Source organism: Protopterus annectens, chromosome 2.part0, assembly GCF_019279795.1.
Source record: "Protopterus annectens isolate FY-2018-M chromosome 2.part0, PAN1.0, whole genome shotgun sequence".
Taxonomy (NCBI): domain Eukaryota; kingdom Metazoa; phylum Chordata; order Ceratodontiformes; family Protopteridae; genus Protopterus; species Protopterus annectens.
In genome coordinates, this window is record NC_056728.1 from 971199997 (window position 1) to 971226676 (window position 26680).

Genomic DNA, 26680 nt, shown 5'->3' on the forward strand with positions numbered 1-26680 from the left:
TGAGCAGTTTTTTCCATCTTTTTCAACTTTCTGGTTTGAAAGCCGCACTTGTGCCTGTTTCCCGCCTTTCCTATAACTAGCCTAGTCCAGTTACAGAGTTGCTGTATCCAGGATTGTTAGCAAGCTTCTGAGCTCCCCCCCCAAGCCTTTCTGTGTTGGAGGGAAGCCTTCTAGCTTATCAGTGGGAGTGGTAAGCACTAGGTAGCCTATCCCCCATGGGAAGAGTGAGTTCTGGCCCAGAAATTGTAGTTTATTTGGCCGTTTGGGCAGTTTTCCATCTCTTTCAACTTGCTGGCTTAAAAGCCTATGTTTGTACTTGTTCCCTGCCTTTCCTGTAACTAGACTAGTCTGGGTACAGATTTGCTGGATCCAGGACTCTTTGTAAGCTTCTGAGCCTCCCCAAGCCTTTTTGTGTTTCTGTGTTGGAGGGAAGCCTTCTGGCTTATCAGTGGGAGTGGTAAGCATTAGGTAGCCTATCTACCACAAGAGGAGTGGTTCCTGACCCAGAAATTGTAGCTATTGGCCGTTTGGGCAGTTTTTTTTCCATCTCTTTCAACGTTCTGGTTTAAAAGCCGCACTTGAGCTTGTTCCCCACCTTTCCTGTAACTAGCCTAGTCCAGATACAGAGTTACTGTATCCAGGACTTTTCTGTGTTGGAAGAAAGCCTTCTAGCTTATCAGTGGGAGTGGTAAGCACTAGGTAGCCTGTCTACCATGAGAGGAGAGGTTCTTGGCCCAGAAATTGTAGTTTATTGACCATATGGACAGTTTGTCAGTCTCTTCCAACGTTTTGGTTTAAACGACCACATCTGTGCTTGTTTCTCATCTTTCCTGTAACTAACCTACTGGGTAGCACTGGAAAGCCTTAAACTGATACAAGCCTTCTAGCTTAAAAGAGAGACACTGGAGTGATTAAGTATCAGTTTTCTGTACTTTCTTGCTGTACTTAACTGTTTTCTGCCTAAACACAGATTTTCCAGCATTTATTGTGATTTAAAAGCTTTTTTTTTCCACATATTGTACTTATTTGACTGCCTGCACTTTTAAAAAGTTGTTTTTTGTTTAATTTGTTTAACTGTTGTAGGCTACACACTAAAGTGCGATAGCCTTTTTTGATCATTTGTAGTCGTTTAAAGCTGTTTTAAGTGTATTTTTTTACTGTTTTTGCCTTATCTTTTCAAAAACAAAAAACAAAAAAATTCCTTGTTTCCCACCTTTCTAAGCTAGTATAGTCCAGTTTTCATGCTAGTGCTGAATTCAGGACTGTGATACTAGTTTCTGAGTTGCCCGTACCTTACTTGGATAGAAGGAAGTTTCTCTGTTCACCTGTGAGAGAGGGGAGCTTTGAGCAACCTATCTGTCCCTGGAGGAGTGGTTCCAGCCCAGAAGTTAGTAGTTTATTGGCCATTTTGGGCTGATTTCTATCTCTTTCATTTCCATACTATAAAAACCGCGCTGCACAGTTTTGCACACTGGGCAGTGCCAGTAAGGTACGGTTAAATTATTCCCGGCTCCACTAAGTCTCCTCTTCAGTTTTTCCCTTGAAAGTAGTCTAACTCTCAACCTAAGCACTCAAAAAGCATCTTACAGCCCAGCACTTGCTCAGACCTAATAGCAAGCACTAATATACCCTGACACTGACTGCCCAGCAGGACAAGGCTCTTTATTCACCCCTCACCAACCAAGCGACAAAGCAGCTCACCCTACTATTCAGGCATGACCAAAGGGGAACTTCAGGTGCACTCTCCAGTCCAGCTGGTGAATCTGGGTATCCTGAGGCAATGTTACAACTGATGTTACTAACAAATGTTATAAATGCCCTCGGGCAGATAGCCTAGTATCTACCTATGAACCTATAAAATGTCTAAATAACACTACATTTTTGTATTCAGGAATCTTAGTTAAAATTCCCTCTCCCACCAACCAATCACCAAATTCATGTATGCTGGGGCTACTGTCGCCCCATAGCTACTCCACTTATTTGTTGATAAAATTTCCTGTTAAAGAAATTATTGCACAACAATACTTCTAACAAAAAACAATACAAAATGACCCTGTTCTTACCAATATGAGTATACTTGTTCAAACAGATTCTAACAAATTCAGTGGCTTCATCTGCAGGAACTGAAGTGAACATCGAAACCACAGCAATAGTGAACATCATATATTTTATTTTATATATATTTATATCCATGCTTATTTATTCATATTCATACACTAATTTTGTCTCATGAATTCTGACATGTATACATCTTGAGATCATATAGATGAATGATTTTAGTTTAACGATTTATTATAAAAATTTTATTGTCTTTATATCACTGTTTTAAAATACATGTTTTTAATTATTACTTGCACTTTAAATGATGTAATCATTATACTAATTGGATAATGAGCATCTAATTTTGTATATAAATGCAATATGGGAGTGTGTTTGTTGAGGTCTGAAGAAACGTTTTGTTGGAACGTGAAAGCGCTAACCAATTCATTTGTTAAATCAATAAATTATCTGTGCTGTGCCAGCCGTGGAGTGCTTCCTTTGTACTTTCTACAGTGAACATGTAACATTCATTTAGTGAAAATTTATTAGAATGACAAAAAGTTCTAATAGAGTTCAAAAAAATCCCAATAGTCCTGAATATAGGACATTGGGTTTTGAACTACTGGAGTCAATATCGAATCTAAATACATGGATATTTCCTCTGTGACGCTACTTGAGGCTGCAACTACTGATCTTAAAGGGGGGGGTCTGTGGGGTGTTTGTGCATCTACCAAACAAAACCCCTACTCGTGGAGTGTTCCACTGACAGCAAATCATACAACTCAGATGTTATTTGCCCATTCATTAAACATTCATATAAAAAATACTCAGCCTTTTTATATTTTTTTTATAATTTGTACTAATATCCAATGAAAAAACTTACTGAACAAAATTTTTTTCAATAGAAGCATTGTACTGATCAGTATCCATTACAGCCACCCTACCCCCTTGTCAGCTTTCATAAATCTTAACGTTGACTGCTGCTGTAGTCCATATAATGCTTTTCTTCTACTGAAAGATTAAAACATGAATGTAAAGTTTTTTGAGTCAAAACCTTCCTTATTTCATACTCACATGCCTTCTCAAGCACTTTATGGGTATAATGAAGTGGTGGATTATAAACAGAAGATTTCCTAAGACCCTGCTGAACATTAACATCTTTCAAAAGATAATGTAAATTCATTTTACGAGTATAACATTTCTCTTGTAAAATACTATTTGTTAAACTAGCTCTATGGCTAGGAATAAACCCAAATCCCAATCTTAAAACAGATAAGTGATTATTGTTCAAGTGAAAATTGGAAAGATTAAACACTAACATTATCAACACACTCAGTCTGTTTATTGACCTTCATCGTTTCTTTACTTTTCTTTTTTCCCCAACTTTGACTGGAAAAGTCTTAAGTGACTTAACTTAATTGTTTTGTAACCCCCTTCAGATTTTTGTCCATACGCTAAATTTGGACCAGTATTTGGTGAAAACAATGGTAGTTCTGGAATGTTCATGTTAGAACTGGAACTATTCGACCCACGCTCATTAAAGGTGAGAACATCTTCAGTTTGCTGTACGTTCGACATCCCATTGTTCCTTGCTGCTAATTCTCCTGGATTTAATGGGCTAGAAGTACCAAAATTCTGTTGAATAATAAGTATTATATTACTTGGCTGTACAGTTTTTCATGTTTTATTGGGATTTAAGTCTGCCCCCATAAGCTGTACTTGAGTGATTTGGCTGCCTATAAATCAATACCTTCTTCTGTTTTCTGGCCACTCAGTTTTTTCGTAGCGGTCCAAACTCAAAAAAATTTCATCATAGCTGGTTTTAACATTGGGTTGTAGATGGAAATAGCTGATAATTTGTTCCTCTATCTTTTTCAAATTTTCTTTTAACTTCTCCAAATTACTGGCATTATTTTTTTTACCAGCATCCTTAAATGTTCAATGACGGCTTTACCAAAAAATTTTACCAGCTCATGAAAAAAGGCTCTCCTGCATGAACGCCATTAGGTAATTTTAAAAAACCTCAAACCTTTTGAAACTATTTCTTTTGAAACAGAATATTCAAAATATTGATTTTCAATTGTCAATACCCTATATTTCTTCAGCCCTTTCTCCAAGTCCAATAACAATGGTGCTGCATTTTGCTGAACTGTAAATCTCTCAGCATTTAAACGTGTGGAAACAAGTGGGTTAAAATTACAACTCAAAGCTGAATCCACATCTCAATATGAAGTAATAGTGGTAGGAAATGCTTTTACAGTATGAGTACCATTTGTGGACCCTTCCAAGGATCCAGTAGATCCATTTCTTCCATACATAACCTGAATTCTTCCTTGGGACATCACCACCAGGGTATTCTGCATATCATTAGGATGAAATATTAAATCTTGTAAAAGTCTGTCTTGCGTTTCAGGTAGTGGATACAATGACAAATCCATTAATGGCTCATCACTTACTTCTGCCATCAGCTAACCAGACATGCAAATAACCAATATAATGAAACTAGCCAATAGCAGATGGAAATAGTATAAAAAATAACATCACAGAAAGTTTAAATACCTTAAAAAGTTCAGACTGTCTTAAAAAAATTCAAAGAGTTTTTAAGGGTTAATTGGGTATGGGATTTTTTTGAAGCTCAACAGTGGTTGGATAATTAGTATTGGTTAATTGGTTCTATTAAACAGTTGGATGGAATTTAATATAAAATTGTGTGATTTTTTTTTACTTTACTTTGATGTGTGTTCTGAAGAAGTTGTGTTACAAAAGCAGCAATTAAAAGTTTTATTATGATAAGCAGTTTTGTCCTTTGCACTTTATAGTTCTTTGTTGTTAGTTATTTACTGACCAATTTATATTTTTGACAAGGTAATTCCAACTGGACAAAAGCCATTTTTCAGCAGAGGAGCAGGGAGGAAAAACTCCAGTAACAATACCTTGCAAATAGTTTTAAACAAAAAAGTGCAGTAGTTATTATACAGGGCAGTAGGAAACATTAGACTAGATAGAACTCAACAAAACAGTAGTTAAAATATAGGTAGTTTAAAACACCAGAATAAGTGTAATGATGCATATACCCTTAAACAAAAGTAGTTAAAAGGATAAGAGTTTAAACAAAGCTGCATTACGTAGCAGAACATAGTTGGGTTAGTAAAAGAATGTAATACATCTGGAAGTGAAAAAATAAAATTATAGTTTCATAGTTGTGTGGAATATAGGAAGTGGTGGTTAGGCTGGATTTGTGGAATGGTAAAAGATAGGAGACAGTAGGAGAAATAGGTGAGGAGGGGGTGGAGTCAAGGGATAAATATCAGAGGAGGTAAAAGTATAATGTATAGGTGATGGGGAGAAAAAAGGGGTTAGCCAGCAGTACTACAAGAACAAAAGCTTAAATCGTTCAGAAAAAGTTTTTAGAACAGGTCTTAAATGTTGAAATATTAGTGTAGTTCCTGACAGATAATTGTATTTGGTTCCAGACTAACTACACAGTAAGAGTATACACTTTAACTGGCTATGTTATACAGTTTGTGGATGGAAAGCCTTCTTTTTTTTCTACATCAGATGGTAGAGAGCAGGTGGGATGATAGTTTTGTATAATACTGCCAAGAGAGGGACAGTCTGAGGGCTTGTTTACAACGTTGTCGGTAGTGAGCAGCTGGGTGTAGTTAAGATAGTGGTGGAGTTCAAACAAATTAATTTCTTTTAAGGCTAGGCAATGATTGGTAGAATGGAATTTGTTGGCAGCGAAGCAATAAGTTTTATTATAGCACTGTTTATGTCTGGATCTTACAGTTGATTGTAGGTTAAAGAAAACAGCAGCACCACAGAGAAGAGAAGGTAGTAGGTATCAGTTTTCCAGGGTTAGTTTGCTAGAATTTGTGAGGAAATGTTTGCTGGTGTACACCATGCTGAGCACTTTTTTTTTTAATAGAATGTTGGGTTTGTAGGTTGAATTTGAGGTTAACAAGAAGTTTTGTAGGTGTGACAGTTTCAATTACAGAATTATCCAAAGAAGCGACTTTGAAATTGAGACCAGACTTGATAAAATTTTTAGGGAAGAATAGCAGCAGCTTGGTTTTCTTTAGGTTGAGTAGAAGTTGGGCATTTAATTCAGTTTTCTGTGAAATTAAAGGCTCTCTGAGTTATTTGTTCTAGGTGGTTATGATTATTATTAGCAGAGCAGATTAGTGTAGAGTCATCAGCATATGTAAGAGTACTGCCTGGTTGGATGAAGTATGTAAGATGTTTATGACTATATTAATTGTAAGAGGCCCTAAAATGGAACCTTGGGGTACTCCTGTAGGGACATTTAGAAAATATGAGGTGTACTGAGCCATTTTACAGATTGTTTTCACACTAGTATGGGTTCAGACAGTCCTAGGGATACCAGTTCCTGAAGGAGTTTGCAATGTGATATTATATCAAAGACTTTGGACAGGTCAAAAAATAAACCTGAGATAAGTTGTCCTTTATCCTTAGCCTTGTTAACTGTGTCCATGAATGGGATGAGAGCAATGGTTATCCTGTGTTTGGGATGAAGACCACACTGTGGGGTACAGAGGAGTCGATATTGGCTTATGATTGATGTTTTCAGAGTATCTTTCACAGGGGAGAAAGGAGAGCTACAGGATGGAAGTTAGATATATCAGAAGAGTTACCACCTTTAGGAGTGACATTAGAGTGTTTCCATATAGAAGGGAAATAGGACTCCGTGACAGCCCTGGATATGCTATTACATTGGCAGCTATTGTTAGGTATTCTGAAAGCAGATGGTCTATTTAAGGGATGAAAGGTTTAGGTTTTTGAAGTAATTTCATAAAGGTAGATGTGGGTTTAGTTTGAAAAAGAAAAGTTGGAAGAGGGTTTAGTGAGGGAGGAAGAAGAAGACTGCGAAGAGTACGGGTTAAGGGAAGGAATATGAGCATCTTGTGATGAAGCGGGTGCATTAGGAAGGATGTTTATGTTGAGGGAGGCTACACTGTCAAAACATTTGTTGAAATGAGTATCAATTTCTTAGTTAGAACTGTTGGGTAACGGATTTCAGTTGGGTTTAATGATAGACTGGAGGTTGTTATTAAATGAGGCCCAGGCCATTTTTTTTAGGTTTGCATTTGTGTTGATTTTGTAGGTTATTATAAAGTTTGTTTGTCCAGATAGATTTGTTTTTTAGTTAGGTTTCTCAGCTTTCTGTATTTTTGTTGAAATCAAGGTGTTCTGTTAGCAAGCCAGGATTTCTAGATTTTATCTCTTGTTCTCTTACATGAGAATTATATTGTTTTTGGACAGTCATTGTTGGTGGATGGTTTTAATTGTTTAATGTCAGACAGTTGCGAGACTGCTGAAAACATCCAAGAAAATGTTATTGAAGGTAGAGACAGCTTCATCTTGTGGCAGGTGTTTTAACAGAGACCAAATGAGAGATTGCAGGGCTAACAAAAGATATTATGGTTAAAATTGGGACAGCCTGCGAGTGAATTTTTAAGTATGATGTTTAGTGGGTACAGATTTGGTTGATATAAGTGGGAGGGTGATCATGGAAGGTACCAGTGGAGTGGTGCCTAGACATCATAAGCAATCAGGTGGAGACTGTTAATGATATGGAATTTTTTAATTGAAAAATAATAAACAAATCTTAACCAAAAGTCAATAGAATACAGAGTACTGCTACACACCAAATAGTCTCCAATACTGTAGCTGTGCTATGTAGATTGACCTTGCACAGGAATCTTTGCTCTTGGAATAAATTATGAACTGAAAAAAACAGCAATTCCAGTCCAATAGATGGATCACATAATATAGCAGCAGTTGAGTGATTAAGTAAAACACAAAAACAACATTCTCTCTGCGCATGGCATGCTAGGCAATATCCTACAATCAGAAATACTGTACTCAATGCAATACTACAATAAAAATAGCTAATACAATAAAAAGCAAATGCAAATATATCCAGCAATAATCACATTAAAAATAGATAAATGCTTTACTTGATAGTGAATAAAAGTAAAGGCATTGCCAAGACATAGGCTGACTTACTAGTGAGTACATCATTAGGGAAAGCACTTCTGCAAGAGTGGTTGTGAGGAAAGATATTTTAAAATTGAGCTATATAGTGAGAGGATACCATTCACCTCTGTGGAAAATGCTAGGGAGAAGTTATAGTGACATATGGATGCATCAGAGGGTTTGGCAAAAAGCTCTCAAGACCTGAACACTGGAGTCCTTCCTAAAGGAAATACTCTATGTTGGTAGATGAAGGGTAAGTAAAAAAAAAAAAAAAAAAAAAACGTGCTAGAGAAGGTAAGATGATTTATACACAAAAACAGAGTTTTTTTTTAGGAGAGTATATAAATTAATTTCCATTACTGCCCAAATCCTTACCAACATTTGAGCTTGGTTTTGTCTTATTTCTTGTTGTTTGAGTGCCACTTGAACTTAGAGGCTCTCCAATTGCAATACTGATGGTACTGAGGTTGAACAGATAATTTTAAGTCAGTATTTCTTAGGAGAGTGTGTCTGCAGGAGTGGTTGTGAGGAAACATATTTAAAAACAGCGCTAGAAGATGGCAACGCCTTTATAATAAAGTTTTATTATCCTTCCCCTCAATGTATTGTATGCTCATACACAACTCATGAAAGGCTGTCTTGTGTAAAGTGAATGCCATTCACTGTGCCTTTATTACACCCCCACCACCCCAAGACCTACTTAAAAGTAAACTTTCCGGTCTTACCAAAAGACGACCTTGAAATAAAATAGCTATCTAAATAAATTCAACATTTAGTGGTTGTTTACATTTTGATACTTTTAGCAAGCATTATAGGATGTGCAAACCAAATACTCAAATAACCAAATACTGATCAAACCTTACCATCACATTTTCTGGTTTCAGTATTAGCATAAAAACCCAAATCACAATCAGGTATACAAAGGCCGTCCTTCTGAAAGGTGTTATTGTCACAGATTTTACAGTATGTCGTGCTGCTGCACCCCAGACATCTTTCCGGACAAACTACAAAGAGAGAGAAAACAGCACTAAACTCACAGGCAGTGAAAGTAATACAGAAGTCATTCAGAATGTGTGCAGCACTGTTGTAAATACATGTGTCGGTACAACTAGAGTCGTTGTAAAAGATACTGTATATGACAAATGGACAGTGACACAAGAAGGGAGTACAGGATTCATTAAGGAAGAGCAAGACACTTTCAAGATGACACATCATCAGATCATCATTTAATGAGTGCAACCCAGTCCAGTGGGGCACAAGTACAAGACCAGTTCTGTCTCCCCAGCTAAACATTACACCGACTGCAATTCATAGTACACCAACTGATGTGTCCTGTTTTCATTTATACATTTCCTCTTTACCAAGGCAATGCAATCATGGTTGCTGTAATGTGAATGTCCATCTCTTGCACTATATTCTTTTTAGCATAGTGGTTTAAGACAGCTATCTCACAACTTCAAGGTCTAGAATTCAGTCTTGACCTCTGATCACCATGTGTGTTGAGTGTTGCATGTTCTCCCAATATCTGTGTGAATTTTCTCCATGTACACTGGTTTCTGAAAGCCTTCAGAAGCATGCTGGTTGACTGGTACACATAAATGTCCATATATACATCCTTCCAGCAGAGATCACAGATTCACAGATCTGAATAAGTGTAAGAGGACTGGTTTACTCATACTCTATACAAATTAATAAATTACCCTCCTTAGGTTTTAGGGAAGCATTTTCCAGTTTCAGGCCAAGTAGTGATTTGGACTTTTTGAAATAAGGAGCTATTAATTTTATCTTAGATAACAGAAGTTCCATCTGGGCAAACCCCATTTTCAGGGGAAAGCCTGAAAAGTAGAACAATTCTTTTCCACACTGGCAACCTTGATACAGATGCAACTCTACTGGGTGTTACTTTACATGCAGAGAATTAGCTTTAGTGAAGTGTACATTGAAATGAGTCTTTATAATTCAAATGCTTTAGCTCATACCATGTTGCCTGTTTACATCATCTAAACTGATTCAGCCCTTCCCCTACTTTGCCACTCCTGCTGCTGTTAATTTTCTTATTCTCTTCTTATCTACTTTCGCATGTGCTCTCAAATGCCACCCATTACTTTGCAATGCTGCAATTATATTAACAAATATTGTGCTTCTGAATACTGCAAAACAGCATACAAAGACCCTGTAAAATTCTTACTTAGGGGATTAAGATGATGTACACAGTCTTGCCCCATTGTATGATCACTGCACTTTATGCCAAAAATGCAGACGTAAATGGCCACGCAGTAGACTATACATAATTCATAAATGCAACACTGTCTGTATACGGACTAGTCCCACTAAGGCAATCTATATGACAGCAACCGTGTAGCTGCAGCTGCAGTTGAGAACACACCATTAACCCTCTCCTGCAAATATGTTGCTCAGAATACAGCACTGAACAACACAGTAATACTGACAAATCCACAAAAATAAATAAATATGGGTGGTGCAGTGGTGCAGCAGTTAGCATTGCCAGCTCACAGCAAAAGGTTTTCCGGTTTGATTCTCAGCTGGGGTGCCTTCTGTGCAAAGTCTGCATGTCCTTCCTGCATTCATGTGGGTTTCCTCCGGGTGCTCCACTTTCCTCCCACATTGCAAAGACATGCATCTGGAGTATTTCTCCCTGGTACTGTGCTAAAGATGGGCTCAGTCCCTGTCGAACTTTCCTGGTAAAGAAATATTAAAATAAAATAAATAAATAAATGACAAACTAGCTTTGTTTTCACTCAGGGATAAAATCCTGGCTACTACCCAAGTGACCCTAGTTCCAACTGTGGTTCAGGTGAGGGAGGAGGACAGGTTTTTGGCTCACCAAGCAACCACCTGGAGGAACGTGCTCTTGCAGGGGGAAGATAATTTTGGTGGCTCATCATCTCAGCGTGCAAGTTGAGTTAAGCTATACAACTGTTCTCACCGACAGGATGCTGGTGAGGGCACAAGTAACCCTCATAACTGCCTATATGATGGCCACTCCAAACAGCTCAAAACCCCAAACTGTATTAGTACAATTCTTTAGCACAGGGGAACAAAGAGTCCCGTTTGTCAGCAGACATGGGAACAAAAAGCATATAGGAGGAATAACAGTAACTTCACTGTACTATAGGAAAACACTTAGTAGCAACATAGTTCTTCACAGTGCAGGCAAACATACTGCCACACACAAACATGTCTTACCCTCACAGAGCACAGCAATGCTGGTGAGCTCTCACCAGGACTTCTCACAGCACCAGCTCCCATGTTATAGTCATGGCTCCCATTCTGCCTTCATACCACATCTCAGCAGTGATACTTAACTTACTAATGTACAGCAGATTTTATAAAAGAGCTGCATTAATATACATTATTAAGCTGTCTGCCACCACTTCTGTTTCTGGCACTGTCATGCTATACAGAGATTTGCTCTATCAAAAACATTGGAGACTTGGTCTACAGGGGTGTACTACATGCTACTCTATGCCATTTCAAGAAAAAAGGATGCAAGTTGTACTTGGCCATGGACAATGATTCATGTACATAAACATTACTATTTAAACTACTTCACAGCAGGCTGTGTGATGTATACCATGTGATAAGTGCTTGCTATTTGGTAAAGAGTTCACATTACATATAGATTCATAAGTGTGCACTAAGCTAATGACCACAGGAATCTTTTTAAGCCTAGCCAATACATTCTATACTTATAGTAACCCTAAGTTTATTCTGAGGGGGGAATATGTAGGTTGAGGCTTTGTGGTCAACTATTTATAGGCTACCTCTGTCCATCAGAGACACAGGTACCTGACCAGGGGTTGAATTTCCAGTCCCCATACACTGGTCCAAATTACACTTGAATTGGGTTAAGAAGGAACTCTGCTTCATATGGATGGGAAACCTGTTCCAGAGGAGTGGTATTCTCAGAGACACATGCCTGTGTCTACAACGTGTCTTATTCACATTGCAAGCAAGTTATAAGTCCATAGAGCAGGTAGTTTTGATGCTATTTGTTTTGTGGATATGCAATAGATAAATCAAGTAGGACCCAAGGATGCCTTGTAAGCCAGGAATAGATCGTCCCTGAACAATCTGTAGGAGACTGACTACAGGGACAGGGCTTTGAAGTTCTCCATAGAAAACATGTTTTTACCCTCTCCCCCATATATTTTTTTGAGGCACCTAAGTGGGTGTTCCAGTTGTTGCATGTGTCTGGTCAGGAACACACTGAAGGCGCTGTTGTACTTAATGACTGGTCTGATGATGGCTGAATACAGCAGAATAATGACCTCCTTGTACTTAGATGCCATACCCTGTACAACATGGAATGACTTCCTTACTATCAACATGACGGTCGAAGGTCAGATTACTGTTTGCATGTACCCCCAAGTCCCCTGACTACTAGATCTACTGTTAGGGATGTATTATAACTGAGGAAGTTTCCAGACACAGCCAACGTCCAAAAGGGTACTAGCCTGCATTTCTTGGTACTGAGTTTTAGACTGTGGCTCTGTCACCGGTTATCTGTCTGAGCCAGCCCTTCTTGGAGAATATTAGTATCTTGAGGGGATTCCATGACTGCACATAGTTTACAATCATCTGTAAACCTGGTCAGCTAAAGACCCATGACGTTGATCTTAACTTCAGACAAGCAGATTCCAAAACAGAGTGGGCATGGCATAGAGCTCTGAGGGTTTCCACATGTGAGCGCCACCTTTTTGGAGGTGGGCTCCACTAGTCTAAGTACTTGGGTCCTACTTGAGAGCCACATGGCTATCTAGTGGGTGACAAGGGGTTTACACTTAATTCCATCAGTTTAACTACATTGCCCAAGTGGATTATTGTATCACATGCCTTGGTCAGATAATGGTTGGCAGTATGCAGCAATTTGCCCTCAACAATTAGTGACCTTCTTGAAAATGTCCACATGGTTGAACTGGCATGAGCTGCCACTCACAAAACCAAACTGGATTGTATCTAGTTTATGTACATTTCCTATGTCATTTTTTAAATACCTTTATTGAATTATCAAGAGCGCAAGGAGGAAAGTACCAGTCTCAGACAGGTTGCCATTTGGTTCCAGATATCTTAGCTACTGCAGGATGAGTCTGTTAGAGAATTTACAGCTTTGTTTAATACTGTGCTGTTGACTAGAGGTATTCCTGGTACATGGAAGTCAATTAAATTGCCAATACTACTAAAACTTGGAAAGTACCCACTTGAAGTTCGGCTCCTACAGAACAATTTCTGTTTTCAACCATGATTATAAACTGTTTACCTCTTTACTCACTAAGTGGGATAGCCCCGTGCTTCCATACTTAATCCACCTACATCAAAGGTTTATACCAAATCACATGACATTTGATAATCTTGTCAAAACGACATTGATCATTGACCACACTAATAAAAATAACTGCAGTGGTGGTGCTGCAGTAGCGTTGTCGCCTCACAGTTAGACGTTGCCCATTCGATTCTCAGTTAGAGCGTCTTCTGTGTGGCGACATGCATGAATGGGCGTTCCTCCATTGAAGGTTGTGCATTAGGCCCGGCAAGCCAGTACGTAAAGATCTACTGCCAATCATTAGCGGACCGGAGTTCCGCTGTGGCGACCCCTAACCAGGAAAAGCCGAAAGACACAAACAAAATAAAGCCAAACTTGCATCGATATAAAAGCAATCAAACCATATTAACAAGCTCACATTTACAAACATTATAATTCAAATCTATTTTTATATATCATATAAGCTAAGTAACAATGCACAAATTATTCATTTCCTGCCTTTTCCCCAATCCTCATTCCTCCAAAACATTTTTCTGCATGCATTGTTCCCACAATTTCCATTTTTTATACGTAATTTACTCATACCATTTTCTAAAGATCTAACTTCTTGTTTTTTTATTTCTGTTACAATTTTTACTACTTCAGTTATACTTGGTTTAGATTCTGTTTTCCCTTTTCTAGAAATTTATCAAGGCCTTACTATGTCTTGGCAATAAAGACTGTGTATACCAGCTCAAAAAAAAAACATCTGCTTGCTAAGTATTCCTGATGTAGTACGCTGCAGGGAATTTTTAAAGTCAGCCACCTCATTACCCTCCCAAAATATATGTTACCAGTTATATCTTTCTTCCCCATTACATTTTCAACATTTGCCATCTACTTGAGAAAAATTCTTTGGAGGCCAATTGGGATATAAAACACTTCCAGGCAAAAATTCTAAATGTTCTTGACTTTGTTGAATATTTGGGAGCCATACACATTGCCTCCCATGGTTTCTTTGTGAAGTGCATATCTTATCTTTCTTCCCAATATTTTCTGACCTGTTCTGATGGATTCCTACAGTTAATTGTGCAATATTTTACATGTCCTCCTAATTATCGTTTTTTTTAGCAACAGCTTCTGTTCTGTATTCAGTTAAAAACCCAGGTCTTTCATTTAGGTGTCCCCTATTCCCTTCTCTTTGCCTTTCCTGTCAGGGACTGATAAGAGTATAGTCAGTTTATACCCTGCAATCCAAATGTCTTCTAGGCCTCTTCTCATCCTATTACCTTTCCTTCTCTATTTGTTCCCAAAACCTTGGTTCCTCTGCCAGCTTTTAAAGTGATCTTACCGTGTAAAGGAAGCGTAAAGTTTGGGTGAAAGTTATTCAAGGACTATGGAAGCAAAAGCTTCCTTTAAGTTATGGGAAAAACTTCAGACCATATCTGAAAAATCATTAGGTCCAGCACATCTGTAACTTGCACACTGTGAAATATTATCTAAGATCAAAGTTAAGAAGTGATCATGAGCAAGGATAGTTTACACATTACAGGACAAACATTTTCTGTTTGACTAGAGTAGAATCTGTAGGGTCTATAGGAGAAACAGATGATCTACCAGAGGCAATCTTTTTTAGTGGGAAAAAAACAACAAATCACAACAAAATGATTCAGCTAGATACATGCGGAGACAGGTTGCATGGCACAAACCATTCACCTTGCATTCTCCTCAATGTTACACTTCCTCTTTTAACACACAAACAACTAATATGAAAGTTCTTACTGTGGTTTGACTCTATGCAGTTGCACTATACATTTGCTTATAAGAAAAATCTTACATGGACATTGCGGCATGTGATGCATAAACTGATGAACAAAGGTTTCTCCCCATTAGCGAACATTTCTCGCTTTTGGTTGTTTAATTTACATTTATACACATATATTACATCAACACGTTCCATATGGTGATGTCACTGAGTGTACTGCACTTCAATACCATCTACTGCCTAATTTTCTAATGTGCACATAGTCTCTTACCTATAGCACTATTCCCCCCTTTGTTTTCTCGTGTAATAATGAGTAGTCCTTTGACACTAAATTCCTGATTAACTTTAGATAATATTCTGTTACTATGACTAGAAATGTCTGCAAAATTTCTTTGACTATGTATCACAATCTTGCAATATGGACAAGTTGATTGCTTAATTAACACAATCCAGACTGAGCCTGAAATTTGTCAATAGTAATCAGTGCCCTAATCAAGTACAAAGATTTAAATTAAGTCTTACTTTATTGATAGTAAATAGTTTAGTGACCAGATGTCACTCTTCTTTCCTGGTATACTTAAGACTCTGCCATATATAAATATGTGTAAATTCCAAAAACCAGTTTCACATCTGTTTTACTTCTATTCCCTTTACATGTAATTAAAGATCTACATAAATTTACTTATCACCCGATTCACCTTTGATAAAAAAAAAAACCTCATACTCCATCTTTAAAAGTCTTCTCAACATATCAGCTTTACGATCATAGCCTGAGAGTTTCTGCTGTCCACTGTTAAATGTTCATAGGTAGATACTAGGCTATCTGCCCTAGGGCATTTATAAGCCTAGCCAGAGTGTATTTGGCTTCCGCCTCCCTATTAGATTAGCCTACTGTGCCTCTGTAAAGTAGGTCACAAAAGGTACCCTTTTAAGATTAGTTTACTGTGCCTCTGTCTAGCAGGGACACAAAAAAGATCCCAGGGGTTAATTTGTGATTTCCCATCCACGCGTCCAGATTTCGCTTGAAGAGGGTCAGCTTGGGGCTATGTCTAACATGAATTGGGATTCTATTCCAGAGTGAGGGAAGCCTCTGGGAAATGAATCTGTCCCTCCAGCATGTCCTATTTATTTTTGTGCTGAGGTTTACGTCCCTGGAGTGTGTAGCTCTGAGGGACTTGGATTTTTTGAGGTGGAGCATGTCCATTAATTCTGGGTTTGACATGGCTTTGTAAGTCAGGCATAGATCGCCTCTGAGTAGGCAGTAAGCAACTGAGTAGAGCTGGAGTTTCTTTAGTCAAGCTGCATAGGACATCTGTTTGTAGCCCATGATCCTCTTGGTGAGGTACTTTTGGGGTCTCTCCAGTTGCTGCAGGTGTCGGGTAAGGTAAATCCCAAAAGGGGCATTATTTTCAATTATGGGCCTGATGAGTGATGAGTAGAGGAGCACAATGACCTCTCTTGATCTAGATGCGAACCCTTTCGTGATAGGGTGGGCTATATAGAAGGTCTTTCTAACCACTTTGGCAACGTGATTATCAAAGGAGAGATTACTATCTACGTTGGTCCCCAAATCTCTAATTACTTCTTCCGTACTTAATGAATTACCACCTATGTGGTAATTTGTGGGCACCTTGTTTTTCCCAAAGAGGATGACTATGCACTTTTTAGCATTTAGCTTGAGGCCGTGGCTCTAGCACCAAACATCCGTCTCTGTGAGACCCTTTTGGAGGATGCTTGTGTCAGCTGGAGATTCGATTATGTCCCCCAGTTTGCAGTCATCTGCGAACATTGTCGGCCATAATCCCCCCCATGTTAGCCTGAACCTCAGAGAAATATATACCGAACAAGAGCTGCGGGATGCCAATTGTAACTGGTTTGGATTCGGACATGGCACCTGCAATTCTGACCATGTGGGTTCTATCTCTGAGCCAGTTTGCAACCCATCTTGTGATATAGGGGTTGATATTTAAGCTGGTAAGCTTATTTATGATGCCCAGGTGGGGTATTGTGTCAAAGGCTTTTGCGAGGTCCAGGTAGGCTGTGTGGACTACCTTGCCCTCATCTATGGCTTTGGTAACTGTTTCAAATAAATCAACTAGGTTTAAGAGGCAAGATCTGCCCTTAACAAAGCCGAATTGGGAAGGGTCCAGTGTCTGGTGGCTCCCAATGTCTTTGTTTATGAGTTCCATGATAATAAGCTTCACAGCTTTACAGACCAGACTAGTCAGGCTTATGGGGCGATAGTTTCCGGGGTCCGTTGTGGCACCACCTTTGTGGAGTGGGTCCACTGTAGCTGTTCGCCATTCTTTGGGTACATATCCTGTAGTAAGGCTAAGTTTGAACAGTGACTTAATGTGAGGGTTCAGTTCTTCATGGAGCTCGTGTAAGACACAGCCTGGGACACTGTCCGGTCCCATAGATGCTGTGTTTTTTGCTTTGGAGAGGGCAGCTTTCACCTGTGCATCTGTGATGTCAGGGAGGTTACATTCAGTTGGGATAGGCATTTTCTCCTTTGGGGGGGGGGGGGTGGAGTGGAGAAGTTTGCGCTAAATCTGTCTGCCAGGATGCTTGCTATGTCTGTAGGTTCGGTATGTTTTGTACCGTTATGCAACAATTCAGAGCATATCTGGGAGTTTTTGCCCATGTTCCTGACATAACTAAAGAAGGTCTTGTGATTATCTTTAGTGTCTAGGGCAATTTTTCTTTCGAAACTGGCCTTTGATGATTTTATGAGGGATCGAAGTTTCTTGCTAATACTGATCAGAGATGCCTTCCCTTTTTGGGATTTTGCTCTGTCATGTAGTAGCTTCCTCCTTCTGTTGTATAGTTTATTTATGGCCAGGGTCCACCAGACCGGTCACCTGTTTTTGGAGGAGTGAGTCTTGGTTTTATTTGGGATAGCACGATCCATGCATTCCTGCAGGTGCTCATAGAATGCATTTGTAAAGGATTCTGTGGATTGGGCTGTATTATACTCTGGCCCAGGGGCTTTGAAGGATTCCACCTCAGTCTTGAGGAGTGCAAAGTTGGCTTTTGAGAAATTCTTTACAGTGATTTCCTTGGCTGGGGGTGGGGGCGGGATATGGATGTCCAGGGAAATTTGTTTATGGACTGATCTTACCAATGAGGGGTTTACCTCTGGTGTGGAACATAGAGTCCCCATGTCGGTGATGACCAGGTCCAATATGTTGTTCCCTCTTGTGGGAGTGGTGACCAATTGTTCCACTGCGTTAGAGTTTATAAATTCAAGGAACCGTTGGGCGAGGGTGTTTGGGCTTGAGTAGTTTTCCCAGTCAATGTTTGGGTAGTTGAAGTCACCCAATAACATAGTGTTTGGAGAGACCTTCATATTCTCCGGAATGCTAAGTGGGGTTCCTGTAATAGGGAGGGTGTTCTGTAGCAGGCTACAAACTGAAAGGCAGTTTTGCCTGCTGTTAGTTGCACATGGATGGTTTCCGATGCTTTGTGCAGTGCCACTAACCTGGAAGTGTAGGTATCTTTGATGAATATAGATACTCCCCCTCCTTTTGTGCTTCAGTCTGAGTTTTGGGGCCGAAATGCATGGTATAAGTTATAACCTGGTAGTGCTGGGGTGCTCTCAGGAGCCTTGAACCAGGTTTCTGTTACTGCACAGACATCAATTTTCTCCATACTGAGGAGAGCCTCGAGTGTGTGCATCTTGAGGTTTAGACTTCTAGCATTCAGTAGCACTACCTTTAGTTTTTTTATCCTTGGGTTGTCTATGGAGGTGGGTTTGTCCTTTGAGCCTTGCCTAAAAAAGGCACTATGGGGGTGGCAAGAGCCTTGGCCAGTATACGAAAGCCTAAGGGTGACAGGTGCAAGCCATCCCTAGCGAAGACACGTGGCTCGTCGAGCATATCATCTCAAGCTGATAGACACTGGATCCCCTTTGAATGACACCAATACTTTAGCCAATTGTTGAAACTGATCATTTTGTCTTTATACTGTGGCATCATTCTTGGTGAGGGCAAGATGCTACTCAAGGTCAGGGTCATACCAGCCTGGGCTACATGATCAGAGAGCTACTCTATGTCTCTTTTCATGTAGTCCAGGGAGGTACGTCTCAGGTCATTCACACCAGCATGGACAATGACGGAGTCATACTTGTACTTGCTTTGGAGTGACCTGAGTGCTTGCGTTATGTGGCGGATCCTGGCACCCGAGAGGCAGCTTACAGTGACCTTCTCCTTGTTCAGTCTGGTGAGCAGGATGTCAGTGTCCCGGACAATAGAGTCCCCTATAACAAGTGTATTTGGTGTGTTGTTTGGCCAGGCTGTGACTGTGAGGCACACTGATTTTGTGAGATATGTGATTTGTGGGTATTGTTGAGGGGTGGCTGTTGCTTGGATATCTGCTTAGGAGGTCTTTGCTGTTTAGGCAGATTTTTATTTAGAGCCTCCGAGTATGTTTTTGTGTGTTTATGTGTTGGGTATGCAGATGCAATAGGTCTGTGTGAGACTGGATTTGTGGTGTGGGTGGTTACCTTATCCTCCTGACTGACTGTGCCAGTCTTTGGTTGAGAGAGCTCTGCCTCCAGTTTGGCTGTGTAACTGCATCTCTCACATGTATTAGAGTTTGTTTGAAGGAGGAGAGGGTTGTCTGTGTACATACGGCAATTATAACATTGCCTCAAAATTCCCAGATTCACCAGCTGGACTGGAGAGTAAGCTTGAAACTGACCCTTGGACATACCAGATTAGTATAGGGAACTGTTTTTTTACTGATCAGATTAGGGAAGGGAACTGATTTTTCACTTGATCAGGAAGGACCAATCGGGAGCCTAATACTTATGAGAAGTCAAGGAGGGTGTATTGCTTTAGTTAGTTAGTGTTTCCTTATAAGAGCTGAACAAGTGCAGGGCTTTAGAAAGAGAACAGAATGATTACTTTGAGAGTTTGAACAGTTCTAAGGGAAAAAGTGAAGAGCAGACTTTGTGGAGCCTGAAATAGTTTAAACCTGTTTAGGCGGTGCTGCCTGACACTGCTCAGTGCGCAAAACCGCGCAAAAAGAGAGTTGTAGGGTTTTAAGAGAGAGATCAAGGAGTTTAGAATTGACCCAAAATGGCCAATAAAACTACAGCTTCTAGGTAGTAACCACTCCTCCAGGGACAGGCAGGCTGTTCAGTGTTAACCACTCCCACTGCTGAACACAGAGACTTCCCTTTAGCCCAAGCAAGCACTGGCCTTCTAGAAACTTCCAAACAGTTCAGAACAGCAAATCTGTAACTGAACTTTCTTAACTTTCAGAAAGTGGGAAAAAAGCAAGATTTTTTTGTTTTTTTTTTCTTTTTGTTGTAGTTTAAAGGTAGCTCTTTTTTTGTAGTTTAAATTTAACTGCAAAAAAGTACAGTTGTGTACACTTACCATAAATGTAGATGTTCGAGTGTATTCACTGTTGCAATCATTACATTTGGGTTATCTGCCTGCAGGTAACCCTCAGCTGGCCTGATTATAAAAGTCACGGGTCCTGTGTTGGATGCTGTCTCTTCTTCCATGACGTCAGGTCGTCAGGGGTACAAAGCATGCAGCCGATGCCATTACATCAGTTTATCTTGCCTCAGATGTCAGGTGCCCCCATAATGGGATGCAATAATATGTAAGGTTACACCTCCAACAAAAAGCAAATACACCAGAAAGCTGAAATGCACTAATCAAGAAGCAAGGTATAGCCAAGAGAAGTCAGGGGGCTGGAGGGAGGGTAACCAGGAGTGCAACAGTGAATACACTTGAACATCTACATTTATGGTATGTGTACATAATTGTACTATGTTCTTTGTGTTTCACTGTTGCAGTCATTACATCTGTGTACATTCCCAAAGCTGAGGAAGTTAGAGAGCATTAGGACCAACTATTAAGCCCTACAAGACTGCAGTGGCAAAACCAGCTCTGGATTTAGAGAAAATAGGCAAGTGGTAATGCTTGGTTAAGGTATGTACAGAGCTCCAGGTAGCAGCTTCTAGGATGTCCCTGGTAGGTACACCTCTGAGAAAGGCTGTAGAGGTAGATGCAGCCCTGGTGGAAAGTGATCTTATCCCCTTTGGGGCAGGTTTTCCATGTTGCTTATAGCAGAAAAGAATGCAATGGCCTATCCACTTAGAAATGGTTTGCTTTGAAATGGCCTTCCCCTCTGCCCCTGCAGCAAAGGCAACTAGCAGCTGTTCAGTTTATCTGAGAGGCTTAGTCCTGTCCAAATAAAATCTTAGTTGTCTGTGCATGTCCAAAGAGTGCAGCATTCGTTCTCCTTTGTTCTTTGGATTAGGAAAAAAGGTAGGCAAATGAATTGACTGATTAAGGGCCACACTGGATACCACCTTGGGCATAAAGGAAAGATCGGTCCTAAGGGGCACCCTATCCGCATGGAAGATGATGAAGGGCTCTAGCTGAAGTGATTGCTAGAAGGAAAGCCGTTTTCCAAGAAAGAAATTTCAACTCTGCAGTTGCAGCTGGCTCAAAAGGAGGTAGAGTGAGCTTATCCAATACAAAGTTAAGGTCCCAGGCTGGAGTAGGGGCTCTCCTGGGTGGTCTTAATTTTTGGCTCCTCTGAGGAATTGTTTCAGCAGGGGGGTGAGAGAAGAGGGGTGGCTTAGTATTATAATGTGCTGAAATGGCTGAGGCATGAATTTTAATTGAACAGAAGGAAAGGCCCATGTGGAGCATCTCTAAGTATTGAAGAATATACGGTACGCTGGGCACTGTTGTGCCCATCCCTTGAGTCTGGCTCCAGGAACAGTATCTTTTCCACTTTTCTGCATAGGATTTTCTAGTACTAGGCCTCCTTGCCTCCAGAATGACATCTAGCACCTGCTTACTGGGGGATGCTATTGGAGAGCTCAGAGAATTAGCCAGGCTGCAAGGTTCAGGGTTTGAAGCTGGGGTTGCAGAATCTGGCCCTCCTGCTGGGACAGGAGGGAAGGGGTCTGAGGCAGGTACCATGTGACATACTGCGCAAGAGGGGGTACCAGTGTTGGCGTGGCCAGTCTGGTGCAATCAGTATTGTCCTTGCCTTGCTTGATCTTTCGCAGAACTTTTGAGAGGAGGAGCAGAGGGGGAAAGACATAGACTGAGAGGCTTTTCCAGGTGAAGGACAGGGCATCCACTTTCCAAGCTTGACTGTGGGGAGTCCTTGTGCAGAATTTGTCCAATTGGTAGTTCTAAGGGGAGGCAAATGGGTCTATCTCTGGGTTCCTCCATTTGTTTCTCAAAATGTTGAATATCTTTGGTTCCATTTTCCACTCGTGTGGATCCATGAGATTTCTGCTTAGGTCTTCTGCCAGTGAATTTAGCTTGCCTGGCAGGAATTGAGCTTGTAGATGCACTTGGTAGCTCAAGGCTGTGTTCCACAGAGCCATGGCTACTCTGCAGAGGTGTACAAGTGGGTTCCCCCCTGCTTGTTTATGTACCACATAACAGTGGTGTTGTCTGTCTTTACCAATAATTGTCCCGGAAGAATGTGGTCCTTGAAGGCTGTCAGGGAATTCTGTACAGCTAACATTTCTTTTTGATTGATATGCAGGTGCATCTGACTTGGGTTCCATTTGCCCTGAAAGCACTGCCTTGCCAAGTGAGCCCCCCATGCATAGTCTGTTTCATCTTTTGTTACGGTTTGGGCGGCAGGGGGTAGAATGAATGTCAGTCCCTTGTTGTGGTAGCAGGCCTCTGCCCACCAAAGGAACTCTGTCTTTATACAAGGAATGATAGGAATCACTGATTCCAGGTCCTGAGAATGTTGATTACCATAGGCTTTTTAGATACCATTGTAGTTTCCTCAAATCCAGTCTTGTATATGGAATTAGTAGAACACAAGAGGCCATGAACCCCAGGGCTTGCAGGATTTTCCTTGCAGATAGCTGGGTCTTTGTGGCCAGTAGTTTGAAGTAGGCTGTCAAACAGGTTCATAGGTGGGTACTAGGCTATCTGCCCAAAGGCATTTATAAGCCTAGCCAGAAGGTGTTGGCTTTCGTTCCTTGTGCCTCTATCCAGCAGAGACACTGAAGTGATCCCCAAGGTAAACTTTGTTTCCCATCCACTCGTCTTTTAAAGAGTGTTAGCGAGGAACTCTGCCTAATATAGATTGGGATCTTGTTCCAAAGCATGGGAAGTCTCTGGGACAGGAATCTATCCCTCCTGCATGTCCTATTTATTGTTGTGGTGAGGTTTAGATCCCTACAGCGTGTGGCTTGAGGGGATAAGGTTTTCTTTATGTGGAGCACATCCATCAATTCTGGGTTGGACATGGCCTTCTATGTCAGGCAGAGATCACCTCTGAGTAGGCGGTATGCAACAGAGTACAACTGGAGTTTCTTCAGTCGAGCTGCATAAGGCATCTGTTTGAGGTCATTGATCCTCTTGGTAAGGTACTTCTGTGGTCTTTCCAGCTGTTGCAGGTGTCTTGTATGGTACATCCAAAATGGGGTGTTGTACTCTAAGATGGGTTTGATGAGTGATGAGTAGAGGGGCACAATGATCTCTTTTGATCTGGATGCGAACCCTTTTGTGATTAGGTGGGCCACGTAGAAGGATTTTCTAACCACTTTGGCAATATGATTATCAAAGGTGAGATTACTATCTACTTGGGACCCCAGATCCCTTATTACGTCTACCGTATTTAGGGGACTACCACCTATGTGGTAGTTTGTGGGTACTTTGTTATTTCCAAACGGGATGACTAAGCACTTTTTGGCATTTAGCTTGAGGCCATGACTTTGGTGTTATGAATTAAAGGTGTGAATGACCTGAGCCGTACCTCCCTGGACTACATGAAAAGAGACATGGAAGAGCTCTCTGATCACGTAGCCCAGGTCGGTACTTGTTTCTCTGGCGCGAGGAAAGCCATCTGGGAAGTTGTGTTCAAGCGTGTTCCCAGGAATACAATTTGTTGGCAGGGTACTAGATGAGATTTCTTTTCATTTATGGGGTACCCCAGTGAGGTTAGAAGTTTCCCTACAAATGCCAGATGATTTAATAGTATGTATGTCCTGGCTTTCTGCCTGAATTAGACAATCATCTAGGTATGGGTAAATTTGAATATTTCTTTGCCTGCAAAATGCAATAACTGCAGCTAGGCACTTTGTGAATACCCTGGGCGCAGTAGATAAGCCAAAGGGAAGTGCAGAGAACTGATAGTGCATGTAGCCTGCTCTGAAGCGTAGATATTTCCTGAAAGATGCCCTTATTGGAACATGCAGGTAAGCTTCCTTTAAGTCTAGGGTTGCCAACTAGGCATCTTTGCCTAGCATTGGAAGCAGCTGATGAAATGTTAGCATCTTGAATTTTGGGATTACCAAAAAGGTGTTTAGAATAAAGAGGTCCAGGATAGGACGCCAGCAGCTGGGAAAAGTCTGGAGTAAAACCCTTGACCCTTTTCTTCTGCTGGGACAGGTTGAATAGCCCTGATACTTAGAAGAGAGAGAACCTGCTGTTGAGTCTCTGCACACTAATTTGAGGGTAGGTCTGGCTACCCGTTTGGGGTTGGTAAGGTCTGAAAGTGGAATCTGTATCCTTGGGAAACTATATTTAAAACCCATTTGTCCTGGGTAATGAGTTCCCAGTTTTTTGCATGCAACCTCCAGCTAAAATTGCCATAGCTCGCTCTCATCTTCCTTCACCCCTTCTGTATGCATCCCCTCTACTCTCGAATTTAAACAAGACTGTTCTTAACAAACTCTCAATTTGCTACAATCACATTGCCAGGTTTGCCACTGGGCTGCCTTTTAGGACACATCATTACATCAATCTAAATCAGCTTGGGTGACTTGAACTCCCCCGCCTAATCCAGTATAACCAACTGATTATGGCCTATAAAATCCTCTATAATCCAGACAATACTTCTGCACTTAAAAATATCATCACCCCTTATAACAATCCTAGACCGCTTCGATCCTCTAACAAACTACTAATTCAGACTAGCAAAATTAATAACACAACCGGTGACTCTCTCTTTGCAAACTCTGTAAGTAGACCCTGGAACTCTCTTCCAGCTGATACTACCTTACTTTCTACCTTAGGTCAATTTAAAACTAGACTCAAACAACATTTGGCACTTAATTGGCTATGTCAATGTATCAAGCCTGGCTAACTCTCTCTAGAATGTGTAAAAGTCTGTTAACCAGCTTACTGTGTAATTTAATTTAATCCTGATTTACGCTCGGGATTAACTGTAACCTGTGGAACTTGTTTAACTTGCTTACCTATGTAATCACTGTAAATAGTCTGTTTGTAATATGTAATGCTGGTATTATGTAATGTTGTATCTGCTTACCCCTGGAGCTTTTCTCCCTGGACCTCTGCTGAAAATGGACATGCATCCAGTCGGACTATCTCGGTCAACAAATGTAAAATAAATAAATAAAAATAAATAAATATGATCTTTACCCCTAAGACAGCATGCAGTTGAGCAGGGCTTGGAAGGTTTAATGTTAAGTCATTGTAACAGTTTTCCATAGTGGGTGTTTTACTACTTCCAGCTTTGGAAGTGGAAGCCCCCCATTGCTTAGGCCTGTGAGTACCTTGAGACTGTAGACTAGGTGGTCTGCTGTTCCTGGGTTTAGACTGAGAAGGCCTGGAAAAGACAGGAAAGGACCAATTCTTAGAAGGCCAATGCCCACTGAATCTGGGAGGCTGTACTTGCAGGAAATCTTTAACAGTTTGCATATATTTAGCTTTTTCCTCCATCTTTTTAAGGACGTCTTCTGCTTTGTTGTCAAACAGGCGGTCTTGGTTTAAGATAGCATTCAGTAATTTAGCTTTAACATGATCTGGCAAATTTTTCTCCTTAAGTCAAGCCTGCCTTCTAAGCACAGACCCAGTGACAACAGCTCTGCAAGATGCTTCTAAAGAGTCAAAACCACAATGCAAAGTCTGTTTACCAACTTGTTCAGCAGAATACATTAAATCCTGTAATTCTTTATTTTCAGCACAGTCAGGAATCAATATTATTTTCTGTTTAAGCAGTCCCATAACATGCTGCTGATACTTTAACATATGAAGTTGGCAGTTTAAGGCCCTAATGGCCGAAGTTGCAGAACTGTATACCTTCTTACCCCATCTGTCCAAGGCCCTGGAATTTCTATCAGAGTGGGTAGGGTTTTTGGCAGTAGTAGCCTTAATGCCTTTGGGTCCCTGGGAAATGGTCTCTGGATCCGCAGTAGGATTCTTAAAAAGGAACTTGTGAGAGTCAGGCACTCTGTAATACCGGTCAGGTTTCCTGGGAGCTGGAGGTAAAGTGTCTGGGGCCAGGCTATATTCCAAGAAAGCATCATCTACAATGTCCAGGACAGGATGGATAGCTAAAGGCCTGTGTTGAGGTAGGAGTCAGTGTAATCCTGGCTTTCCCAGCGGAAATGCTCCCTAAGAGTGTGCAAGGTTTCACCAAAAGAAAAATCTTCTGGTGGGGAAACGGAGGGAATGGAATCCTCTGCATCATAGGTAGATAAGGGTATGTCCTGGTAATCAGAAGGGTCAGAGTTTTCAGACTCATGATCTGAAGAATCAGAAGGAAAATCAATTCTTGGTCTTTTTGAGGGGGAAGGCAGACTTCCCCTAATTAAAGTAATAAGGTCTTCAGCCATTTTAAGCATTTGTTTCTCTGGCATG

At 40.6% G+C, this 26680-nt stretch overlaps 1 protein-coding gene across 1 annotated transcript in view; it reads right to left on the reverse strand.

Annotated features, from left to right (window-relative positions):
• Positions 1–26680, reverse strand: part of LOC122792799 (extracellular matrix organizing protein FRAS1-like) — a 4352848-nt gene that overhangs the window by 2760163 nt on the left and 1566005 nt on the right. The window contains exons 24-26 of the mRNA XM_044060368.1: positions 8899–9044; positions 3407–3675; positions 3115–3302 (exon numbers count right to left, since the gene is read on the reverse strand). Coding sequence (XP_043916303.1) covers positions 3115–3302; positions 3407–3675; positions 8899–9044 — 603 coding nt within the window. The remainder of the gene's footprint in view (positions 1–3114; positions 3303–3406; positions 3676–8898; positions 9045–26680) is intronic.